At 44.0% G+C, this 21,001-nt stretch overlaps 1 protein-coding gene across 2 annotated transcripts in view; it reads right to left on the minus strand.

Annotated features, from left to right (window-relative positions):
- The window catches only part of RXRG (retinoid X receptor, gamma), a 45,456-nt gene that overhangs the window by 17,487 nt on the left and 6,968 nt on the right, over nt 1-21,001 (minus strand). The window contains exons 2-4 of one of the 2 annotated variants that reach the window (XM_011933356.1): nt 10,531-10,778; nt 6,527-6,584; nt 1,639-1,783 (exon numbers count right to left, since the gene is read on the minus strand). In XM_011933356.1, coding sequence (XP_011788746.1) covers nt 1,639-1,711 — 73 coding nt within the window. In that variant the 5' untranslated portion in view covers nt 1,712-1,783; nt 6,527-6,584; nt 10,531-10,778. The remainder of the gene's footprint in view (nt 1-1,638; nt 1,784-6,526; nt 6,585-10,530; nt 10,779-21,001) is intronic. The other variant, XM_011933355.1, reaches the window with a different exon arrangement.

Consider the following 21,001-nt stretch of genomic DNA (forward strand, 5'->3'; position numbering starts at 1 on the left):
GCAGGGGCAGCTAATTTGTGTCAGGAGGACCACCAAGCCCATCCTCACACAGGCATCATGAATCAATCACAATCCTTTTTCTAGGTAAAAGTCTTCTCAATACTATGCACCAGGCATTATGCTTGATTGATTGAAATTACAGAACTTCAAAAATATAAGGAAACAAATCATTCAAAACATATTTATGTCTGATTCTTGAATGTAATATGTGATGTCACTGAGCTGCAGAAGTGACATGACTTTCTAATTCTGTTTTACTTAGGTTTCCAGCATCTCAGAGGAAGCCACTGTAAGATGAAATGATGGTTAGAGATAGTCTGCCTGAAGAAAAGCCAATCTGTGCCTCATCAGTTGACCATACTACAGGCTGGCTTTTCACAATGCTGTACCCACAGCAATGATAAATATGGGATTTTATCTTGGGCGCAGAAAACCCAGTGCTCTCAGCTCTGAAATACTTGTCTTAGAGAAATATGGGACCAATTTTTCAACTGTGTGACATAGTCACTCCCATGGCTTTTCAATATTTAAATGAACCTCATAGACTTTCAACTGGAATAAGCATAGCAGAGTAAATACTCTGTCGGACTGTGGCTGGTGTGCTGTTACGGCAATGGCCAAGTCTGCACGATTTAGGAAGTATTTTTTGAGAGCAAGAAAACATCCGTCATTCAGCTAGGTAAGTTCTAGGTGCCTGGAACTTTCAACGGAGTGACATTCTGTAGTGGCTTTGGTGACATTAAGAGGTTAAGGAAATATTCAGTTAGCCATCATGGACAGCTATAGAAAAGATAATAACCTCCTCCTCTTATTATTATTCAAATAATCAAATCAGAGATTCAGATGTGTTCAAAATTGGTGGGGAGGGAAATATGGGGCAGGAAGAATGGAGAGGAAAGAAGCAAGGAAAGAAATAACTGAGAAAAGGAGAAGAGAATCAAAGATAAGTTGGTGAAAACACATTTATTCCTGCCTATAAAAACATATTGAAAACCTAGAATGTTATAGCAGGAGATATGCTAAAATATTAAAGGGTTTATCTTTCTTGGGGACATTATGGGTAATATTTTTACTTTTTCTTTGGAGTTTTCTAGTTTGTTCAAATCCTCTACATTAGGACATTATTTTTACAATTGCTTATTTGGGAGGGATTTTTCTTAATATCTTTTTTTTTTTTTTTTTAAGACGGGGTCTCATCCTGTGGCCCAGGCTGGCGTAGCATGATCATGGCTCACTGCAGGCTTGACTTCTCAGGCTCAAGCCATCCTCCCACCTCAGCCTCCCAAGTAGCTGGGACTACACCAAAGCACTGGGATTATAGGTGTGAGCCACCACACCCGGCAGAAATACTTGATAATCACAACAGCTTCTGTCGCTCAGATACATGTGTAATAGTGTGACTCCAGAGAAGGGTTTCTGAAATGCTTCCTGTAAATCTCATCCTCAAAAAATAAAGCCATACTTTAAATTCATCAGAACGGCAACCTATGAACCCAGTGACAGAAATGTACAGGCGGGTCCCCAGTTAGCCCTTCCTAAAGGGCCATTTTCCTTTCATGGGGTACAAAGTGTCCAGGCAGGCATTGAGCAACCCCTTCTCTGTGGCACTTTTCGGGGGCTGTCTGCTTCTGCATGTACCTGAGGATCTATCTCCGCAGATGGCACAGATGTGTTTAACCAGAGATCCGGGGCTGGTGGATGGGTAGTTCATGTTTCCAATCCCGGGAAGCCCTGGTAAGGGCTTGATGTCCTCTGAACTGCTGACGCTGTTGACCACATTTAGCTGCAAGAGAAAAAAATACTGTAAAGCACAGAGCCAGAGTAAACTCAATCCCCAAGGCCTAAGGCAATGAGGGCACACTCAAGAAAAAACAAGTTCTATTTCAAGAAACAGTTTCCAAGTACAGAGTATTTGAAACTGCCTATCTGTGAGATGAACTTAAGGGAGGGGTAAAAGTGCCATAGGAGGAACAAAATTATTTCTAGAAACCAAAACCTAAACCAAAAATCACAACACATCTCCATTAGAGTCTCTCTGCTTTCATTCATTTTACTCGTATGTTTTATTTGAGCTAGAAATCCATGCCAAATTACACACTCAGGATAATGTCAACTGTGTGTTTTTAAATTTTTATCAACTATTGACTGCCTATTCAGCCATGCTGCAAGAGGAGCTATGGCCCTCAGGCTAACGACTTACACTCTAAGAGAGCCAAGCAAAAGAATGCAAATTCATTCATTAGTCAATCAACAGACATTCCCTGGGCACTCAGCATGCCAGACACTGTGCCAGGCTCTGGAATACAAAGGGAAAGAATAATACACACCCAGAAGGAGTTCACAGTAAAACGAAAAAGGACATGTGTAGTGGTCATCTCTGCAAGCACACTGAAGATGCTAACTCAAATACATCCCTTATTTTAAGTTAATATCAGTTCCCTACCACCATCCCTGTAGCTCCCAGTGTTCTTGGGAAGATTCCTAAGAAACTGCAGCTAAGTGTCTTATATTCACCAAAGAAAGCAAGTTGAATACATTTGAGCTAGTCATCCCATCAGTGATAGAAACCCAGAAGGTATATCTCTCATTCCTCAAAAATGTACAATGTCATCAAGGAGTCAGAACATGCACACAAAAAAATAAGAACACTTACAAGCAAGTCCAAATGAAGGTGGTGCAGGATATGCATGTGTGTAAGTGTCCAATAGAGGTAAACGTTTAGGGGTTAGGAACCACTGACTTTCCATGGTTTGTCTGAATTTTGAATCATATTGCCTAACCGGAGTGACAATAATTCTCAAACTCAGTCAAAGTAGGATTTTCCTCTCTATTCAAGGCCGTTGGGACAGAAAAAAGTTTCAATAAAACAGAAACTACAATAGAGCCTAAGCTGGGTTCCTTCTAAATTCACTAGCTTTTTCAATTCACTAAGCAAATATTTATTGAGCGCAGGAGGCAAACAGAGGCTCTCAGTTAACGTTATGAGGGATACAAAAAATAAAAGACACAGCCTTTGGTGCTTTGTTTTGAAATCAACATCACTATTAATTTTTTAAACTTAATTTGCATAATAAATGACAACACATATGTGATAGAAGAATTCTCTCTCTCTTCTTGCACCGCCACTTTTTTTATACAAGGCTATGAGAAGACATGTGGCGCTTGTAATCAGCATTTTGCTTTGTTTTCACGTAGTACACTGGTTTTCAATCCTGGGGGCTTTGAAAAAAACATGGGCCCCATGTCTTGAGATTCTGATTCCATGAGTCTGAGAGGTAGGGCCTTGGCTCTGACTTTTTTTTTTTTTTTCCTTTTTTTGAGACGGAGTTTCACTCTGTTGCCCAGGCTGGAGTGCAGTGGCACCATCTAGGCTCACTGCAAACTCCACCTCCCTGGTTCAAGCAATTCCTCTGCCTCAGCCTCCCAAGTAGCTGGGATTACAGGTGCATGCCACCACACCTGGCTAATTTTTTTTGTATGTTTACTAGAGGCAGGGTTTCACCATGTTGGCCAGACTGATCTCGAACTCCTGACCTCAGGCAATCTGCCTGCCTTGGCCTCCCAAAGTGCTGGGATTACAGGGGAGAGCCACCACACCTGGCCGGCTCTGGCATCTCTTAATTTCACCAGATGACATTAATGTGCATCCAGGGTTAAGAACCACTGTTGTAGCGTGACTTCTAGGCAATAACTTTCGTCAAGTGCCTCAAAGAAACAGAGATTAGCACTTGGATCTGACTCATGAAATGGAAGAACTTCAGGTCAGATGAGCCCACAGAGAGAGGCCTCTAGTTGACCATGGCTCTGTCCCCAAGTCCTCAGATGGACAAGAAAAGTCATGGGAGTAAGGAAGAAACTACCATCACCTAAGGCTCAAGGGGACGTCACCCTTCCTTCTCCTCCTACCCCCCACTCCAGCAGGGCCAGTTCCATAACCACCAGCCTGCAGCAACCACAGAGAGTAATGATTGCCATTGCTGCCATCTGTGGAAAGCTTGCTCACTGCTGATTAATTATGTTAATCCTCACAACATCCCTAAGAGGTCTTCCTATTTACAGATAAGGACATGAGCCTTAAAGTGGGTTTATTCATGTGTTTATTCAGGAACAATATGGAGATCCAAAGTGGAGTGAGATGCAGATACTGCCTCAAGGAACTGGCCATTAATGAGATTAAAAGTCAGTTTGGATCATTTAGGAAGGAAAGATCACATGCTGTTGAGATCAGGGAAGGCTTTATGAAGGAAGTGGCATTTGAGCTGGGATGTGACAGCCTTCAAAAATGGATAGGATTTGGATGGGCTAGTGATGGGCAGAAGGCTTTGAGAGCAGTGGCCTAGAGGGAAGCCCAGGTGTTTGTGGAGCAAACGTGTCCAGTGGGTGGATGGAAGATAATGCTGAGAAGTGGGCTATCACAGAGCCTAGAAGCTGAATTGTCTGGCTAGGAGAATGGATTTAGTTTGGGAAGCAATAAGTAGCCACTAGAGGCTTGGAGCAGAGAAATAATTACATGAAACTATCTCAATAATATAGTAAATGAGGTAGAGCATGAGGAAAGATTGAAGGAGACATCCAAGGCTATTGCACCGGCCCAGATACCAGGTTAGGTACCTTACCAGGTCTGACTGCTTGGAGCCAGAACCCCAGGATCCTGGATCCTAGATCATCATTCCCCATTCGCCACATTATCTGCCTTGGGTGGCAGGCGATCCTCAACCCTCACCTTCCCTAGCAGCTTCCTTCCCCACCTCCTTGGCCAGGAGCCCCTGAAGGAGCAGACTTGCTTTGGGGCACTTTCTCCCCAGTCTGAGCCAGCAGTCCCTCTCCAACACTCCTCCTCTTCATGAGTGGATAGTGGCAGGAGGGGCAGTGAGACAGGTGGGTTGATATTTTCTCTGCCCATCTCTCTGGCTGGCTTGAGGTTTGTTTTGGGCTCAGAGCAATGGCAGATGAGATCAAAGGCAGCCATCAGAGCATAAACCCATTAGCTGCCTGGTCCCCAAGTCCCCCAATCCCAGCTGTCTTGTTCCATTAGAAACAGTCTACTGAAATAAGCACTTTAGAGCTGGGATTCACCAGGCAACTCCTATCTGCTCCTGCACGCAAGCCGGCTGCTCCCTGAGAACAGAAAAGAAACATACTTGTCTGCCGGACTGTCTTCCCTTTTGCAGACTCAGCCAGGAACCAATTCATTTTGCATGCTTCTGGAGCCATCCTTGAACATTGAGTCCTGCATTTCTGAGCTGTGTTCAGCCCAAATCCTTCCACCAAAGGTTAGGCTGCAGGCAGGCGCTTCTGTTACAGGGAGCAGAACCCTTATAGTTGCACAGCCTTAATTTAGTTAGGGCCTTCATCATGAGGATTAATAAGCCTGAACCTCCAACATGGGTTTGGTCTAAACCTGCCACTTCCTAATCAGGTCACTTCACTTAGCAAAGACTCTATTTCCCCAATTCTAGGTGAATGTGTGTGTCGCTGGGGTGCAGGGAGGCTGAGGCTTCAAGTCTTTTGTCCCTGGCTCAACCAGATCTGTTTTTATCTTATGTGTATATTGGGCTTCCACATATGCTTTCATCTGAAGAAGACTTGATGACTTAATTTTTTCAAATCATCAGACGAGATGAACTTTAAGGTCTATTCCAGCTCTAACATTTGCAATTTTTATTTATTTTCTATAAAAATGCAAACAGACTTAAGAGGATAATAATTCAGTTATCAATAAATACCTAAGCAGAAATGAGCAGTGATAGAGCCCAGGTCAGGCTGCAGAGTTCAGGAAGGGAGAAAACGACAGGAGTATCACAAAGATCTGTGAGGCCTGTTCTGGAGTCCAGCCAGCAGACATCATGCTGACAAAGATGCAGTATCAAACACATACACACACACACAAACACACTCGGAAAAATGTTTCCTATATCACATTATCTAAAAAGTACATCAATATCTTCCCAATTATATATTGATGTCTTTAGAAATTGCATCACTCCACTTAGATGCTCCCCAGGGCAGGGATTGAATCTCATACACATTTTTGGTATCTCCAATGCCCAGTACTGGGCCTGGTTCAATAAATGCTTGTTGAAATGAACTTCTCTGGAACCTTTCAGAAGCACAGTACACCTGAATGACCTAAGTGTGTAATACTATCACCTGGGAATAATCCTAATAATACCAACTTATGGCTATAGAGCACTGCACATGTTGAGAAGTGATTTTTAAATCCACATCTTCTTTGACATGCCTAAAAAGATCCCTGTAGGGTAATCAGGGCAAGTATTTGTAACCCCACGATAAAGAAAAGGAAACTGAAACAGAAACAAGTTAAAGTGGTTTGCAAAAGATTACACAACTTCTGCCTTCGTCGTACCAGTTCCGATCTCTTTACTCCTCAAGCTCAAAAATCCAACAACTGCAAAAAGAGAAGCACAAACAACGAAATGACAGAGCACAGAGTAGGACACTGGCCCTGCCTTCTGCTCCCACCCCTGGACAGTTCCTCCTCCCTGCACCCCCAAATCGTACTTACGCGAGACCCAGGTCACAGAACGAACATGCTTCCATCATGAATCCCTCTCAGACCGGTCCTGGGTGAGGAAGGCAGGATGCATAGGAATAATCTGCCCAGACAATCCAGAGTCCAGCTCACTGTAGCTAACACCAAGGCCTTTTGTCCAGTGTCATCTCGTTAACCGGGCAAAGCTTTGCTGCAGTGTGGTTCCGGAGTCCAAGCCCAGAACACTGCTCAGGGTCTCAGGCTGCTGAGATTCCCCGGCACTTGGCAAGCTTAATATAGCTCCCCACAGCCAAACTTGGCCTTGGCCTCTGCACACAGCCCAGTTGGCCAGGACCAAAGCTTCCATCTGACCTTTCAACCCCAATCCCTCTGTACAGACATATGGTCCAGGAATAGCAGCCCTGCTACTCACACAGCTCTGAAGATGAATTGACTGGCCAGGTTTGGCTCAATCAAACTTGAGTGTGGTGGCTAAAAGTGGCCTCAGAGGGATGGTGCCTTGTCCAATTCCTACCCACAGGATCTGTCTACCACCTCACCGTATTTTATTTCTTTTTAGATATTATGATTTTTATTTGAAACTATCTTGTTTATTCCTTAGGTTTTTGTGTGTCCTGCCTGCTATTTTGTAATTGCCATGAGAGTAAAGACCTTGGCCACCTTATTCCATGCTTATCCCTAAAACCTAGGACAATATCAATTAGTACCTGACGCACAGTAGGTCCACATAAATAGTTATTGGGATGAATGTCAATGCCCTTTGCAAAACTGTACTTTCATCCCAAAACTTCAATGTACTTTCTGTCTCTAACTACCAGATTTTACTCGCCTTCCTGGACTCCGTTCACAGGAAAGAAAGGGAATAAACAAGCCTCATACATTATGAAGCATAGGGTATCAATGGCCCTGCTGATTACAGTGGCTGTGGGTGGCATAAATACATGTAAACCCCCACTGCTTCTTCATCCCCACTCCTCCGAGCAGTTTTATACTCTCGCTGGGGTCAAGGAATATATATTGAGCAGTTTATAGGTCCTTCTCTTTGCTCCCTTCAGGTCTGCCCCTGCGTCTATGACAGCACACAGGCAGCACCGAAGTGCAATGGGTCTGCATAATGTGGCCACCTCTCCCACAAGATTCCCCAGGAGCACTGATTATTCATCTTTTAATCCTTGGCAGCCAACAGGAAGATCTTGGGGTCACTGTGCAAATCAGCATATATCACAGCATTAAGAAAATGCAGGATCGTGAACACAGGGTTGCAGGCCCAGGGACAGGTTCTCATTTTGGCTCTGTTTTTGACTGGCTGTGTGAGGCTGGACAAGTCACTTGGGCTCCCCAAGTCTTGCTACTTCATTTGTGGAATAAAGGGTTTGGACAGAATGAGTGATCCTCATTTGAGCAGGAGTGGGGCAGTTAGGATCCCTGTGGGGCTTTGGTTACCTGCACAAGGGCCAAAATATGGGATGAGGGAGAAATGTGTACTCTGAAAAATGTCCTAAAGGTGAGAACCATAAGATTAGAAACTGGGGTGAAGATGACTGGCCAAATTAGACCCAAGAAAGTAGTTTATTTGGCCTGAAGAATGCATTAAAAGTCTTTGAATTTGAACAGCTTTGAGAGAGCAGGGCAGTTCTCCACAGTCCACACCCGCCCCATTGACTTACACACCCCCTCATTCACTCACCTGTGTTACCTGACTGGCCCCAGCTCCTGGAATCCCTACACTGGTTTATCTCTAAGGCAGTTTCCTAATTATCTCATCTATAGAGCAATACATTTTCGAAGTCCTTACTGGCTCTATGCTATAACTCCACAAGAATTTGCTTTCAGACCCCTAGAATATGAGGTATCTCAGAGGAGACTCCAGGCGTGGTTACTGAAGTTCTCTCTGGAGTAGCAGAAAATGCTGACATAAAAGGAGCCCTGCCTCCTCTTCAAAACTATATTTGAAGGAGGCTTTGGGACTGCGTTAGTCAGTGATCTCCAGAGAAACAGAATCTATGGGAGACGTGTGTGCATGTGTGTGTGTGTGTGTGTGTGTGTGTATGTATGTATGTATTTTAAATTTTATTATAAGCAATTGTCTCACATGATTTTGGAGGCTGATAAGTCCCAAGACCAACAGGGTGAGTCAGCAAGTTGGAGACCCAAAAAAGCTCATGGCACACTCCAAAGGCCAGCAGGCTTGAGACCCAGGAAGAGCAAATGCTTCAGTTCAAATTCAGAGACAGGAAAAAAATGATGTCACAGTTCAAAGGTCATAGGCAGGAAAGTTCTCTCTTACTCGGAGGAGGGTGAGCTTTTTTGTTCTATTCAGATCTTCAACTAATTGGATGATGCCCACTCGCATTAGAGAAGGCAAACTCCTTTACTCAGTCTACCTATTTAAATGTTCATCTCATCCAAAAGCACCATCTCAGAAACACCCAGAACAATGTTTAACCAAATATGAGGGCATCCTATGGCACAGTCAAGTTGACATGTGAAGGACCTGCCAGTTCTGCCTCTAGGTGTGCTGGTAGTTGGGGCAGCAGGAACCCTGGCTATTATACAGGGAAAGAAGAAGGTATGGCAGATGGGATTATTGTTCTTAATACTTCACTCCTTTTCATTCTTCATATTCTTTGCATCGTGTCTCTGCAGTACCTCTCAGTAGTATAGACACAGCCTTCTTCCTTATCCCATCAATGTTGAAATTTGTCATATTTTGTTTTGTTTGGTTTTGTTCTTTTGAAATGGAGTCTCACTCTGTTGCCCAGGCTGAAGTGCAGTGGTGCAGTGGCACGATCTCAGCTCACTGCAACCTCCGCCTCCCAGGTTCAAGCTATTCCCCTGCCTCAGCCTCTCGAGTAGCTGAGATTACAGGCGTCTGCCACCATGCCCAGCTAATTTTTTGTATTTTTAGAAGAGACAGGGCTTCACTTTACTAGCCAGGATGGTCTTGACCTCCTGACCTCATGATCCACCCGCCTTGGCCTCTCAAAGTGCTGGAATTACAGGCATGAGCCACTGCGCCTGGCCTGAATCAGTCATTTGGTTTTCTTACGCTGATGGAGTATCAGTGGGCATGATTTGGGCAGAGACTTCACTGTGCTTTCTGGGTTGGGTTTGGACTTTCGCATTTCTATGACACACCATGATAAAAGCAGGCCCCAGGTAGCTGCTGCTCCTACTGAAACATGGGGAGCCTATTGCTGAGCCCACTCGCTCACCATCTGAAGCAGAGCCATCTGTCCTAGTCTAAGGTAGATATATGAGTGAGAAGGTAAGTGTTTGGGAATTTTTTGTTATGCAGCATTATTGCAGCAATAGCCAACCATTACAAGAGGGGAAGGATGATGACCTTAGTATGGTATTGCTAGAAGGAAGTAAAGACATCTGGTCATCCTATAGGCTCTGCAAAGTAGCAAACTACCATGTACCATGCAAATACCTCTTCTCCTCCATCATAGCAGAAGGCACTCGAAATTAAGGTAAAGTTTCCTTCCCAGCTTCCCATAGTCCCAGAGACAGCATGTAACGCAGTCTGCCTTTTTCTCAATTTATCCATTGCTATACCTATCTATTTCTCCTCTCTGTTGTAAGCTCCTGAAAAGCAATGGCCATATCCTGATCATTTCCGCATTGCCTTTAACAAGAGCACATGGCACTTCAGTGACTCAATAAGTGCTCATGATTGAATTGAGAAGAATGAAAGAGGTCCACTCTGCTGATGACACAAACAACCCTGAGAGATGTTGAAATCACAGCCAGGGCTGAACTACTAAAACCACAAGGCAGGCTCCCTTTCGGTCACAGTCTCCTGGACCATGAGGAGTTGTCAGTTCTTCAGGACCACTCAGTCTGAGGACACATGCAATGAAGGCCCTGCCTGAAGGACATCTGCAGAGACCATCCAACCCCTTCACCAAGCACACATTATGCACCTGCTGAGTGCTGGTTCTGCTCCAGGAGCAGCCTGGGTGAGACCATGTAAGATGGCTGGAAAGGCCTTGGAGAGGAAGAACACCTACCTGAGAGCTGGGTGGGGCAACCAGGTTGATTCCTGGAGGTGCTGCCAGTGCTCCTGAGGGTGGGCCCATGGCAGAGGTGATGACTCGATACGGAGAGCCCAGGGCATTGAGGGGGGTCCCCACTGCACTCAGAGTCCGTGGGGCACTCACTGGGGTGTCCGTGTAGCTGGGGTGGCTGTCCATGGGCTTCCCTGTGGACAAGGCTGCTGACGGGCTCATGGATGTAGAGCCAGTGTGGCCAGGGGAGCCTGTAAGGAGAAGAAGAATATAGGTGGTGGGAGGTTGGGGGGCATCGAAATGGGCCCTGGGGGACAGAGGCTCAGCCCCACCTTTCTTTCCTGTATCTTGCCCCTCTTTTTAGCCACACCTACACATCTGTGAGCCCTAGGTGCTCTCCCCTACACTACCCTGGTGGTATAAAGACAAGCGAGGGACGCAGAGGGGAGAGGGCCTGGCCTAGCATAGAAATAAGCATGGATGTTCTCTGGAGCCCAGCTTGGAATCCACTCTGGGTGATGCTGGATCCACGGCCAGTGCAACAAGGGGCACAGCCCACAAACTCCTGGCCTGAGTGACTGTGGCATGGCCTGGGAAGGTGAGTCTATACCAAACCTCAGATGGGGAGAGCAAGTAGGTTCCCAGGCTGCTCCAGAATTCCCTGCCTAGAACTCATATTGCTCTGAGAATTGGGGCAGGGCTGAGATTCATTCATGTATATGCAACAAACATTTATTAGGGTGCCAGGTGCTAGGGATTCAGAGCTGAAGAGCACACAGTCGTTGACGTCAGGGGTCACATTGCATAATAATGATGGGGAAGGCAGTGGCTGTTGTCATACCCCTAGTTTCCTATATCTATTGAAGCTTTATGTACATGATGTTCTTGTCCTGTCCTTCTCTATAGCACAGGGTTAATTAGCACTCAGGGCAGAAGACTTGGAATGGCTAGGCATGGCTTTATGGCCACAGAAGCCCAGGAAACACAGGAAGGCAAGTGCAGACCGGACTTCTGAGACCATTTCTACCTCCAAGAATAGAATGCTGCAACCAAAAGTGTCTGTAGAACAGGGTCTGGGTGAGGAGATCATCAGTACCACTTTCTTCCAATAAATTGAACCCACATTCCCCTGTAGTCAGTAGCAAACTCGAGATGAAACAGGAGAGTGCCCTCCTGTCATCTTGGTAGCCCCACACGGAACATTCTCTCCAGAAGAGAGGAGCTATAAACTTTAGGATCTGTGGCAGCAAAGCAGAGACTAGAAAACACCACAGGGCAGCCCACCATGGATCACATCATTAGATCCCTGTGCAGCTAGCATGCAAGAACAGATGCGAAGAAGCCATGTGCATAGTAGCGGCACACGGCACATCCATGGCACCCACGCTGTCCACATGGATAGAAAGGGAGAGGATTAAGTGCTCAGTAAGCACGGCCTGCTGGAGAAGTTACCCCATTCTCAGATGGCTGCTGTGGGTCAGACACCTTGCCAAGCAGATGTGATAAGGAGTAGAGGAAGTCATATGCCTAACTTTATGTGGCTCACTATTCATTCAACAAATACTTCTTGAGTGCCTACATGCAAGGCATTGTCCTAAGCCTTTGGGCAACATCAGTGGGTGCTAAGTGTAGTGTTAGGAGTAGGATGCTGGGAAATACTGGCTTCCTTCAAGTTCTGGAGGAGAGCAGAAAGTGTCAGAAATATAACTGTGAAACCATTCTTAAACATAAACAACCCACTGGAAAAAATGTCAACCTGCAGTTTCTCTTGGAGCTTCTGCTAGCTTAGTTAAGGGCTACTTGTAGAAGGAAGTCACTCCAAGGAAGCTGTGACCCTCGTTCTACCTATGGAGCTTTGGTCTATCAGGGACGATTACCTCATAAACAGGTAAGTCCCAACACCCCATGTCCTAAGTACCACAATCAAGGAGGAAATACATGCTGTGGGCCCGCAGGGGAGTGACAAAGTGGTTAAAATGAATAACTCAAATATTTATTATTTGTCCTCAATAGCATCAGGCAATTTCCATAACGTTATCCTGACAATAAGCCTATGAAGATCATTTCAGCCTTTTGCAGATGAGAAAACTTAGGCTCCATCTAACCTCATAACATTCGCCGTTCCAGGGTGACTTACCTCTGCCTCCACTGTCTAGAAGCTCTTATTCAACTTTCAAGGTCTAACTCAAGTGCCACCTCCTCCAGGAAGCTTTTCCTGGTGTTCCTGGTCTGGTTTGCTGCCATTTTTTGTCTCCTAAAAGTGTCTGTCCTTACTTGTATCTTAGCATTTGTTATACTGTATCGCCATATTTGTTTATTCCCCTGTCTTTCCCACTAAACAAAAAGGAAAAAACCACACCCAGTTTTGTTTCTCTGTCTCTATCAGATTACCTGGCACTGCCCAGGTAGTTAGTTGCAAAGCCTCGATTCAAACTGCCAATCTGAAACCCACACTCTCCTCTGTGTTTATTGTCAAGGACAGCAAAGATGATTGGAGAGCCATCTGCACCAAGAGTACAAGATGACTCAATTATGAAGTGATCTCAAGCTGAAAGTTCATCTGAAGGAGAGAAAAGAGGGCAGCACTCAAGAACTCAAAGCCAAGAAAACCAAGAGACTCTTTTCAGATGGCCACTCATTGGAAAGAGCAGTTTTAGACTCTCCTGAGGCCCTGGGGGCTGTGACATTTAACGAGTCAATGTATACCTTGAGTCTGTTACTAAGATAAAGTGTGACAGGTGAGTTAGGAGCCAGCCCTGACTCAATGGGTGAGGAGCCATGAATTCCACTGGGAAGACAGCTGTCCTTCCCCCATGACCAAGCTATCTGAAGGAAATTGACTTTCCCTTCTTGCTTAGGCTTGCCAAAAACAGACCAGACCACCCTGCAACTTTCCTTTTTATTCTGCTTTAAACAGATCTGAGAGAGACTGCGCCTTCTATTTCTTTATCCCCCAGGATCAAGAACCAAAGCCTGACATCAGGCCTAGACTGAGGGGACAGGCAAGAGCAAGCGTTTGCTTCACACTCATCAATTCAAGAGTTCCAGGGTGTGATCCCTCTGCCACCAGTGACAAAGGACATTTTAAGTGGTATGTCAGCAAACTTAAAAGAAAATTAATAGTTTTATATTTATGTTTTCTGTTTCCTGTTATTTATCAGGAGGGACTGAGCTCTCGTTTTTTGTTATAAAATTATCTTCCCAAAGATAGCTATTTAAGCTTTCTTAAAAACAGTAAATTGATTTAAGAGAAAGTCTGAGTACAGAGGATATATAAAATATCATGAAAATAGTATGCAAAGGAATGATGTTTAAGAAACATCAAGCTGCACAAAAATATACAAATATGGACTTTGAAGAACTCATGAGTTGTTTCAAAAATAAAATGAGATAATGATGTGAAAGTGATTTGAAATTTAAAGTACATTTTTGTTGTTATCATTACTAATAAGAAATAAGGCAACTTGACTACTCGGGGCAGTGGTGAGAATAGTACATTGTTGAGATACAATGAAATAATGAGTTAAAGTTTGGCTATCAATGGCCTTTAAAATGTGATTTATTTCTGTTGAGTCAATGACCCAGAAGAGGTGGGCTATTTTATAACTACATTTTAAAAAATAAAATAGAATTTTTAAAAGGCAAATACATCTTAGACAAATGCATTTTAGTTCTTTACCTCTCACAATGGCCCAGTAGTTCTTAGAAATAAATAACTTTGCTTTTAGACAAGTTGGAGAACAATAACTTTTATGACAAAAGTGTTTCTCAATGGAAAATTCATCTATTCTCCCAAATAGACACTAATGCATACCTGTCTGTGATGTCTTTGTCAGCCTCTCTCATTCCTTTTTTTTTTTTTCCCCACAGCCCCATGGAAACTATAGCTAATACCAATAGGCACCACAAGTTTTCCAGATACCTGATTATATCTTATTTCTTTTCCTTCCCCACCAAGAGCCTTCTGGTTAAGCTATGAACTAGGCAGAAAACTGACAGGTTTCCCTTCAGCACCAGCTGCAAGTAGGCAGGCTCCTGTTTGAAGGATGAGTGGTGTTTATTGCAAATTGATCCAGGGTAAACTCTGTCTAGCCCTCAGCCTAGGATAAGTCTAGTCCAAATCTGAAGTCAAGGTTTTCCCTAATGCTCCCTTTTGGTCCTTGCAATGATTTAAATGCATATGTCCTTCCAAAATTTGTGCTGGAATTTAAACCATAAGAGAGTAGTAACAGGTGGGGCCTTTTGGAGGTAAGCAGGCCATGAGGGCTCCACCCTCACAAATGGGATTAATGCCCTTATAAGACAGGACTTCAGTGAACTGCCTGACCCTTTCATCTCTTCTGCATCAGAGGATACGCCATTTGTCCATTTTTCCATCCCTTCCATCATGTGAGGCACCATCTTTGGAAGCAGAGAGTGGCCCTCACCAGACACGAACCCACTCGCATCTTGATCCTGAACTTCCAAGTCTCCAGAACTGTGAGCAATAAATTCCTATTATTTATAAATTACCTAGTCTGAGGTATCTTGTAGCACGAGATACCAACAGCACAAATGGCCTGATCCAGTCTCTCAGTCCAATTCACTCTGTGACATGACCCCTGGCCCTGGCATCCCATCAACCTTGCTCCCTGCCTTCCCCTGTGCCCTCTTGATCTTCCAGCCACCTATGCCAGATGCCTGGAAAATGCACCAAGTCTGTAGGCTGCAGAGTTCATTCTCTTTGCTCAGGCAATGATTTTATTTACAAAATAACTTATCTAATGAAAAAGCGCTAGTGGAGTTCCTCAAAAGGTTTTCTTCTCTCCTGGTAACATACCCAAGAATAGCATTGCATCCTCCTGGGTCTCATTTCCCCCAGTAAGGAGCTGGCACTCAGTGACCTGTAAGATCCCTTCCAGCACTAATGTTCCATGAGCATTGGGTAGGACCTGGCTCATTGGCACTGAAAAGAAAGAAGTGTAGGTGTTGGTGGTCTGGAATGGTCTGAGTCTGGACCAGGTGCGGAGGGGTACCTGTCACCATCAACTGGACCATGTTAGGCCTTCAAACCATTTGGCATTCCAATTAAAGGTGCTAAGAATGTCACCAGGAGCCAAAACTGAGAAGGGAATCTGTAGAGTGCATAACTCTACAATGACTCCAAAAGTCCCTGTGTTCATTGATGGCAATATAGTTTCAGGGATGCAGGACTAAGGAGGAGACAAGAGCTCGGAAGTCAAAGAGTTCTAGGTTGAGGTTCTGCCACTTTCCACCTATGTAAATTTGGGCAAGGAACATGACCTCTATAAACTGCAGTTTCCTCATTCATAAATTGAGACAAATAGGCCTAACTCAGAGGACTGCTGAGAGCTCCTGAGACTATGAAGTCATTACTTTTTTGTTAATTAATGTATATAACTAGGTATAAAGTTTATCAACAGAAATTGTTTGCATAAGAAAGCAATGTCCCTGATGTTTACCAGAACCCCAATCTCTAAACAATGAATTGCATTGCGTGTGTGTGTGTGTCTGTGTGTGTGTGTGTGTGTGTGTGAGAGAGAGAGAGAGAGAGAGAGAGACTTACTGAGAAAGGGGACACAAAAGCCAGGGTACTTAGAACTACAGAATTCTTACCAAGGTAAGGAAGTTGCTTAGCAACCTCATCCTCAGCCAATAAAAGCAAAATGTCAAGCATGCAGTCTTTCTGACTGGCCAAACAAGGTAGCAAATGGCTTGGTGTTTCCACCCCTTTGCTGCTGTGCCAGGAAGGGTAGAGAGTTTGCTCTCCCATTAGCAACCCTCTTCAGGTTGGAATGGAAACTTGTAATGAATCATTGATAATGGCTAATGCCCACCCATGGGGAAAGGGACAGAGCTAAAGACTTGGCATTTTTCAGAGTCGGGAGTCTCCATATGAAGTCACGGGAGCACCATGGGGCCCTGTCCCACTCTGATCTCTCCCACGGCAGAAGTGTCACACACCAAAGCCTGCCTCTGTTCCTCCAAGGGAGGGATATGGTGTGAAAGCCCAGCAATCACAGGATGCTCAGACACGTGGCTTATTTTTCTTTGTCTGTAGCAAATTTACTCATATATCCTTTCCCAGCTCGACTCTTAACACAGACATGCTGCTGAGCAAGGTCAGCAGATTGCCAGGCACAGGCACTTCAACCAACAACTGACTGTCACCGCCTCTGTTGTGTAACAATAACAATAACTAATATTTACTGAGCAACTGCCACAAGCCAGACATGGTTCTAAACACTTTATACATGTTGAGCATCTCTAATCCAGAAATCCCAAATCCAAAATGTTTCAAAATCCAAAACTTTTTCAGCACTGACATGACTCTCAAAAGAAACGTTCATTGGAGTATTTGGGATTTTTGGATTAGGAGTGCAAAACCAGTAAGTATATAATGTAAATATCCCAAAATGAAAAAAAAGATTCAAAATCTGAAATATTTTGATTCACAAGCATTTCCAATGAGGGATACTCAGCTTGGAGTGGCTAATATTTATTAGGCACCTGCTATGTGCCATGCACCCTTCCAAGGGCATGGCATGCATCATCTTGTTTAACATTCTCAAGGGTCCTTGGAAATAAGGTACTATTAGTATCCTCATCCCCATTTTACTGACAGGAAAGTGGAGCCACAGGGAGATTAAGCAAACTGCCAAGACCTCCTAGCTGGTAAAAAGCAGGGCCAGGATCCAAATCCAGGCAGTCTCGTGCCGGGGCTGTTGTGCTGAACTCCTGCACTGTGCTTGCCACTTGCCAGAGTGGAAGAGAGATAGTGGAAGGTAAGCCCAGATAAGCCCAAAATGGGTGGACTATGTGTAAGAACAACTAAGATACTCAATTCTTACCCTGTGCTCTTTACAACTTACTTATGGATCATAATGCATTCTTTTCCTTTAGAACACACATAATTGCAGCAAATGAACAAAACGACTAGGAGTGGGGGGCAGGGGACTGGGCCCCCAAAGTTGCTAATAAAACAAGGATTAAAATATTTTTCCAGGTGGATCTCAACTTATTTTAATATGTGGAACCCGATTTTGCATTCTGGAGTAGAGGCTGGCAAACTTTTTCTTTCAAGGGTCAGACAGTAAGCATTTCAGTCTTGCTGGCTGTACCGTCTCTGTGACGACTACTCACAATATCCTTTGTAGTGTGAAAGCAGCCACAGTCAACGCGTAAGCTAACGCACACAGATATGGCTGCATTCCAATAAGCTTGCAGACCTCTAGGGGATCATTCTGGAGAAGTTCTATTACCATTACCGTTTCTGATTGCTCTTCAGTTAGTAGTGATCCCCAACACCTTAGCACCACACTGCTCTTCCTCCAGCTTCCCTGTCACCAAGCTGGATTGACTGTCAAAGCTACACAGAGGGGCCAGCAGATCATTGAGTTCAACCCCTCAGTTACAAGCAAGGACACTGGGGAAAGCAGGTACGGCTTGCCCAGGACCTGTGGCTATTTGTGGTCTTCAAACTGAGTTCCCCTGAGTCCCCTTGGAGCCCCCTGGGGTGGCAGGAAGGGGAGGAGACGGGGCTGAGCCACAGTGAGTCTTCCTCCCACCCTTTGGTAAAATAGCTCAGTGCTACCAACCACAAGGGTTAACCTTCCGCAGTGTGAGGGTTAAATAAAATCAAGCCTGGAAAATTATAAACACATAATAAAAGTTAGTTCCCTTTTCTACAGAAAATCTGGAGACTATGGCACTAAATTTAGCTAGAATTTGGTATGTACCTTTTTCTTCGAGGAGATTCGCCTATTCTTAAAGTGTCAGATGGCACACTATGAGATGCTGACAAAGTAAATAAGACATGGATTCTGCCTCGGAGGGAGCACCATTTTCAGAAAACTATGTTTTCACACATCATCCCAGGGCAGGCACTCATGAGGTCAGACAGAAAGGGAGCCATGACCTGGGATTTCCAACTCCTATCATTTTCAGGAGACCCTCGCCCCAGGCGGTGACCTTGAGAAGTCCTGACCCCCCACATTTCCTCAAATGCAAATAGAACAACCTGGAGTTCCTTGCCCTCTTTTATCAGCTACTGTAACCAGATGGCGGCAGAAGTGGGGGACAAAAAGAGTTTCAAGGTTAAAGGTCAATCCCAAACTCCTGTTGGGATTTCAGAATTAACATCCAAACTTGAAAAGTGAAGAAGCCTGTTATCATCTTTAATTCAAAAAACATTTAAAAGATGTCAGAGGAACAGGAAACAAAGTGCTTAATGAGTATTTTGAAGTGTTTCTTATAGGCTGGTTGCCTGGGTTTCATTTCTGTGACTCAACATCTCCTTTGTTCCTCCTTTTCACTTTATTGGTCACTAGTGTCATGGGGAAGCAGCCTCCTGGAGGGTTCAGGGCTCACAGTATCTGTGTTTTCACAGCCCCAGCGATGTGGAGAGCAGAGGTTGAAGAGGAGGGGAAGAACGTCCTAGACTGATGGAGAATGCCAGTCAGTCAGTCAGCCAGCACGCCTGACTAAGCATCTGCTTGTACATGGGTTGTGTAAGACACCAAGAGCATGAAGCCCATTCCCTGCCCTGGCAGAATGTATAAACTAGTTGCAAGCTCTGACGCCTTCAAAACATTTGGAGATTAATTATTTCTGCAAATTTTTCTTAGGGCTGAGTTTAAGTGAATGGATTCAAAGAATTCAGGGATTTAGAACCTGAGAACAGATAATGTCCTGAATATTACCCAGTGGTAACATGGGACTAGGAATATAGTTCTCTGTATTTTAAGATGACTGCCATCTTTAGAAAACAATCTATAGAGATTGCCTCGTTCAGATAGAGAGAGCCTATCTGAACAAGAAATCCAGAGAGAGAAATGGACAGAGGTCATGGATTCAAGAGCTGGGTGTGCACATAATTGATGTTCAAGGACTTCAAGAATGAGGAGAGAACTGGGGGCACCCTCATTGGCATCTGCTTCAAACACTCATTGACATCTGCCTTCATGGACTAACTGGTACATGATGTACCAGTATAAGGAATTGGCTTAAAGGGACAGCCAGCCGGTCCTCGTTAGCAGGATCCCCTGGAGCCTCTCATTTGTTAGGGATGGCATAATATCCATCTGTACCAGCAAGGTCTATAATTTGATGCTGGCTGGGAAAGGTGGTGTGCAAGCAAATGTCATTAATTATATGCAGAAATGTTCACAGAAATTCTGCTAGACTAGACTCAGATTCTAGGTCTATAACAATTTGCAGCAAGCCCTCAAAAGGGCCACTTTATCATTCTGAACCTCAGTTTCCTAATCTGTCTAATGGGAATAATTTCTGCCTTACAGACTACACTGTCAGTTTGAAGTTTGAATGAAATAGACGGTGGCCTCCAGGAGGGGTCCCTCTATCTGTAGTGCTGAGATTGACTCAACTCTGACTGAGTATCCCTAATCCAAGCATCTAAAATCTGAAATGCTTCAAAATCCAGAACTTTTTGAATACCAGGATGATGCTCAAAGGAAATGCTCATTTGAGTATTTTGGATTTCAGATTTCTGGATTATAGATGCTCAGTTGGGAAGTATAATGCACATATTCCAAAATAAAAAGAAATTCCCAAATCCAAAACACTTCTGGTGTTAAGCATTTTGGATGAGGGATACTTAACTTGTATCAACTCAATTCATAACTACAATACCACTTTAAGGCTGGTAGTTTTATTATCCCCATTATATGGGGATTAAGCACAGGGCTTGGCACAGAATAGGCGCTCAACGAATATTTTTTGACTGATAACCCAGTGATTGGTATGGAAATAAATAGCACATATTTATAAAGAGTTTTGGGAATGGAAGGCATTATGTAGCAGATGGAATAATCTTGGACCCAGGAGCCAGAAGACCTGCTGTTTTTGCCTGTGTGCCCTTGGGCAATTCTCTCAACCTCTCTTCTATAAAATGAGGTGGTTCTTCAAGTTCTAAAAGTCTGGTTTCTAAACAAAAGCAAACAACATGGTCTTATTAATTTACAACATAATTAATTGAGACTGGTGACTAAATTGGTCACGGTATAAACTAATTTGTATTTGTTCATTCACAAAACAATAATAAAAAATGTTGAGCAAATAAGATGGTAGAAGTGTTGAGTCTATTTAAGGTACATACGTTTTCAAGCAATTTAAAAAGCATAGTAGGAGCACATTAGCATATTAACGGGGTGTTAATTACAAAAGAATCTTTTAAAGCAGGTTTTCTAAAATCCCCACTGAGTAACCATTAGCTTGTGGTACTTGAAACACAAACTATTCACATGTGTTACTTAGAAGTAATAAAATTGTAATTTAAAAGTAATCTGCCAACTTGTCACGAATTTAGACTGATTTTTCTCTCAATTGATCCAAATGAGTGAGGTTTTGCTATAATTATATATAATGCTGGTAATAATGAGGCTGATTATCAATCTTTCCCTGCTTTTCACTACCTCCATCATTACAGATTTTAGGGGAGGGAGGCGGGGGTGAA

The sequence above is a fragment of the Colobus angolensis genome, unplaced genomic scaffold, assembly GCF_000951035.1.
Source record: "Colobus angolensis palliatus isolate OR3802 unplaced genomic scaffold, Cang.pa_1.0 Scaffold126, whole genome shotgun sequence".
NCBI classification, from domain to species: Eukaryota; Metazoa; Chordata; class Mammalia; order Primates; family Cercopithecidae; genus Colobus; species Colobus angolensis.